We start from the raw sequence: 4,326 nt of genomic DNA on the forward strand, positions 1-4,326 counted from the left end.
TTTTGTCTGTACAAACTTCAGAGAGGTTGTTCCTTTCACGACAGGAACAGCCTGCTTGGCAGTGGCAGGTAGCCATTGGTTATAGGTTGTTATTAGAGAAGCATGTTCCCGCTGGTGGAGTCGCTTGCGTGGCAAAGCAGAATTCCTCTCAGGATCCACCTTCCCAACTCCTCCCCCCCAGAGTCAGGAAGCAGAAGATCTCTCATGGTGGTTAGATGACAAACTTTAGGGGGGTTTCACTGAGGCACCCCTAACCCCCATTTCCGGAGATACTGTTCCTTTCAGACTCGCCAAAACAGGGATGGAGCGTACACCTAAGAGGAGAGTTTGTTTCAGGTGTGTGGATGGATGACACCGAATTTGCACACCAAAATAAAAATTGCTTCAGAAATTTGTTATCTCAAAACAAAGAAACAAATGCATATACTGTAATGTGAAAACATTAAGAATTTACTGGACTGACTACTGTCCAAAGTTAAAAATCACTAAGTAATTTTTTTATTTCTCTTCCTGTACTGACTTATTTACAAATAGGAATTTTACAAATCATGTACGAACTTCACAAGAAAAGGGAGAAGTTGCTATTTTACTGCTAGATTATGTCATACTTAACACACAAGCCATGGTTAATGAGACAGACAAGGCATAATGGCATGTCTTTAATCTTGTCAATCGCACACGATTTTTGCACCTAAGCTACAGGTAATACAAACTTACACAAAAATATCACACATTTTGGTAGGCAGGTAGCTTGTTGAACTCTTCTTAAGACAGAAAATATTAAATGGGAGTCCACAGTGACTCGAGCATATGTCTGTACATTTTGTAGTTCCTCACTTTTAAACCAAGTGCCTATGGTCTTTGATTCCCAATATGAAGGTGAACTTGTTAGTACCCTTAAAAATTTTATGTATTAGATTATAAAAATACAATATAATATATAAGAAAGATATAAATTCATAAAACAAGGTAGCCTGTAAGTATTCTACACAAATGTGATTATTTCAAAAATCTGGAAAAAAAATTTTGTGAACAAACACTAGCAATAAATATAACATTTAGGAGTTTAAAGAAAGTTAACAATTAACAAAGATTTATAAAGATTTGTCAAAGGAATGAACTTAATCAGATTTGTCGATAAACCCTGCTTCAAAAGTGTCTTGGCAGCACAAAATTTTCCCTTTGAGGAATATGAAGCAGGTAGCTATGATTTGGTGTACTTGAGAGCAGCATGGTTAGGCTGCTTGCTAGGCTTCTTAGAAGTTTTGTTTTCTATTGGAGCCACTGCAACAGCCTCCTCCTCTCCTGGTTTTTGCTCTTCTTCGTCTTCTACTTTCTCCTCTTCCTCCTCTTCAACCTCCTCGTGATCGTCATCACATGAGACTGCAGAGGCTGCATCATCTGTGATATCTTGGAAATGATGATCTAAAATGTCACATACCATCTTACTCACACTTTCAATTTGAGAGTGCAAATGAATTTCCAAGAGGCTCAGTCCTTCATGCTCTAGGATGCTTTCTTTCACTAATTCGTACTCATCAAGGCCATGGCATGTCTGAGAGAGAAATATGTAAGTATGATCATTTATACACAAACCCTCACACACATATATAAACAAACCCTCACACATATGTGTATATATATATATTTACAGTATATATATAAATTTTTTTTTGTAAAATTATGAAAAAAAACCAATGGTCTATGAAGGCAGAAAAAGTAAAGCAAAAAAAAAATTAAAAGTCAATGATGGGCAACATAAAACATACACAAGGTGCATGTTGTATGTACATACACCATCCTTCACTGAATTCATGTTTTAATATCCACAGGGCATAATGCATGGTAATGTAATCCTAAACTACTTTCAGTAATTTTAACATAGTACAAGTATTACATAAATACAAAGCTTTTATACATATATTACACACAATTATAAGAACTAATTTTATATTAAAATTTGTTCCTATGGGGATAAAACCATCACCTTTCATATTTAGAGTATTCTACACCACAAGCTGGAAGGGCCATTGAATTTTGGTAATGGTAGTTAACTGTGGGGATGACAGGATAGCTCTCATTCGCCTCCCCCTCTTGCCACCTCAATCTTCGTCTGCCTTTCCGAGAAGATGCTACTGCTCCCTCTTCCCTCATTAGATTTTTGGATGTTCGTGGGTAGCTTGCTACCAGTGATTTGTTTCTTACTTTTTTGTTGCTTTTATATTGCTTTGCCTTGTTTCTGATATTTTGTTTTTCCCTATGGAGAAGAAACATGTTCAGTGCCAGTGTGGGGGTCATGGGCAGCCTTGCAGTGGCTTCTGAGCTCCCATATTGGTTATCCCACTAAGCTCTCCTAGGGGCAGGGAATGTCATCATTCCCTTCCCTGAGATGAACTTGCTTTTTCAGCCCCAATTCTATGGGAGAAGCATGGTAAGACAAAGTCAGGAAGAATTCACTTGGTTCCTTGGAGGCCAACACTACTCTGGTGACAACCACTGAACCCTTCCAGTTTCTTTTTGCCACCAACTGCTATTCCTCTCCTAAGACCTACAAACCTATTAATTGCTCATCTGAGGACAAGGAAGCGAGTAGGGAGATGTCTTCTTTTGAAGATCTCAGTAAAACTTGGTCATCTCTTAACCCTCCATGTAGCCTGTTGCTTGCTGACTTCCTTGACCTACTTGTAGAAATGAAGAATGTGAATGATGATCCAACCACCAAAGTATCTGCTGTTACTACTGCAGTTCTCATGGCTACCTCATCTGCTACAGGTGATCCTCCAGTGGTGGTTGTGTTCCCTGTAACTTCTCCCCCTCCAGCTTTGACTAGTCTCTTCCTCTGCACAGGAGGAAGAAGAGGTAGTCCAAGGTCATGCAGTAGTCAATGTGGACTTCCCCTACTTGTTCTTCCCCTTGGCAGGCAAGTAGAAAGCAAGTTCACTGTTCGGTGATCACTGGGCCTCAGGCAGAGCTAGTACCACCATATATGGCCCCCTAGCCCTCCCACTGTTCCCTCTCAGGTTGTGCACAGCTCCCTGCTAGCAATGCAGAGCCTGACAAGCCCTCCCTTTGAGCCTGTCAAGTTCCTCAGACAGAGACTTAACAATGAAGACTATCTTCTTGTCTTTGGCCCGGCAAAAAGTAGGGGAGTTACATGGCCTCTCTTGTCTAGTTCGGCATTCAGAGGGATGGAGTTCCCTCTCTTTTGCTTTCGTCCCAGAGTTCATCCTGAATACTCAGAACCAACTGGTTCCAGACAAAAGCTGTGTGTTTTCCTCCATCCCCTTCCTTCAAGAACTTGCTGGTGAAGTGTAGGAAACTTTTCATTAGTACAGGTAGGCGCAAAAAAAAATGCAGGAATAACCTTTCTTCCTGGCTTTATGAAGTTATCAAGTGGGCCTATGATTCCTCTCCAGATGAGTCCGGCCTCCCTTCTCAGTCAAGGCACAAATTCAGATGTATGGAGTTGTCTCTCGCATTTCAGAAGAACTTGATGTTTCAGGAAAATAGGGTGGGGATCTGGTTCAACCAGACTACCTTTACATCGTTCTAGTATTTTAACAAAACTAATTTTATTGAGGCAACAATGCATCTAATAAGATCACCATGAGGTAACATTATAGAGCTATTATTTTTAATGATCCAGTTGTTAATTTCTGTGTTGTCAATTGTAAGTTATCTTAAATTAAATTAAGCACAATATTAACAACTTGATTAATTCAGTTCACTGAGCTTGTTATGTAAGCACCTAAATTTAGTAGGGCTTAATGAAATTTAATATTTTTCTTATCAATATTTCACTTCTCTGAGTATTATTAGCTTCTGATTCTGAGATTAAAACTGGAGCACAATAAATTTTACATATAGATAAAAAATTACTATTACTTTATCTGCAAGGTAATCACATATTTTTATCAAATATCATTAATTTTATTATTCATTGGCACATGGAAAGTTAGTGTTAATTTTATCCATAATATTTATGATCAGTTTCACAATCTAATCTATAAACTGTTCACTATTATACTGAATTTACATAGAATTGATATAACAGTGTTTACAGTATTTTTATATGAGTCTGAATCTACAGCATAACAATGCTAATAAAATTATCATTAATAATACAGTATTTAAATTTCCTATTATTATATGGTTATGGAAATCATCTTTAAATCTATTATCTTCACATGAACGCTACATATCCTCTACATCTCTCTAATATTAAAGTTCTTAATACTTTTAGTAAATTGAAAGCAATGTTATCTAATGTCCGTGAGCATTTTAATGAAATTTTAGGGTGTGTATTATGTAAAGGCAAGATCCTAC

At 37.7% G+C, this 4,326-nt stretch overlaps 1 protein-coding gene across 6 annotated transcripts in view; it reads right to left on the minus strand.

The window, feature by feature from the left end:
* Window positions 1-646: 646 nt before the first annotated feature.
* The window catches only part of LOC136849118 (uncharacterized), a 72,553-nt gene continuing 68,873 nt past the window's right edge, over window positions 647-4,326 (minus strand). For 3 of the 6 annotated variants that reach the window (XM_067122089.1, XM_067122091.1, XM_067122092.1), the window contains one exon: window positions 647-1,555. In XM_067122089.1, coding sequence (XP_066978190.1) covers window positions 1,205-1,555 — 351 coding nt within the window. In that variant the 3' untranslated portion in view covers window positions 647-1,204. The remainder of the gene's footprint in view (window positions 1,556-4,326) is intronic. The other 3 variants (XM_067122090.1, XM_067122088.1, XM_067122087.1) reach the window with 1 other exon arrangement.

Source organism: Macrobrachium rosenbergii, chromosome 20 (assembly GCF_040412425.1).
Source record: "Macrobrachium rosenbergii isolate ZJJX-2024 chromosome 20, ASM4041242v1, whole genome shotgun sequence".
Taxonomy (NCBI): Eukaryota; Metazoa; Arthropoda; class Malacostraca; order Decapoda; family Palaemonidae; genus Macrobrachium; species Macrobrachium rosenbergii.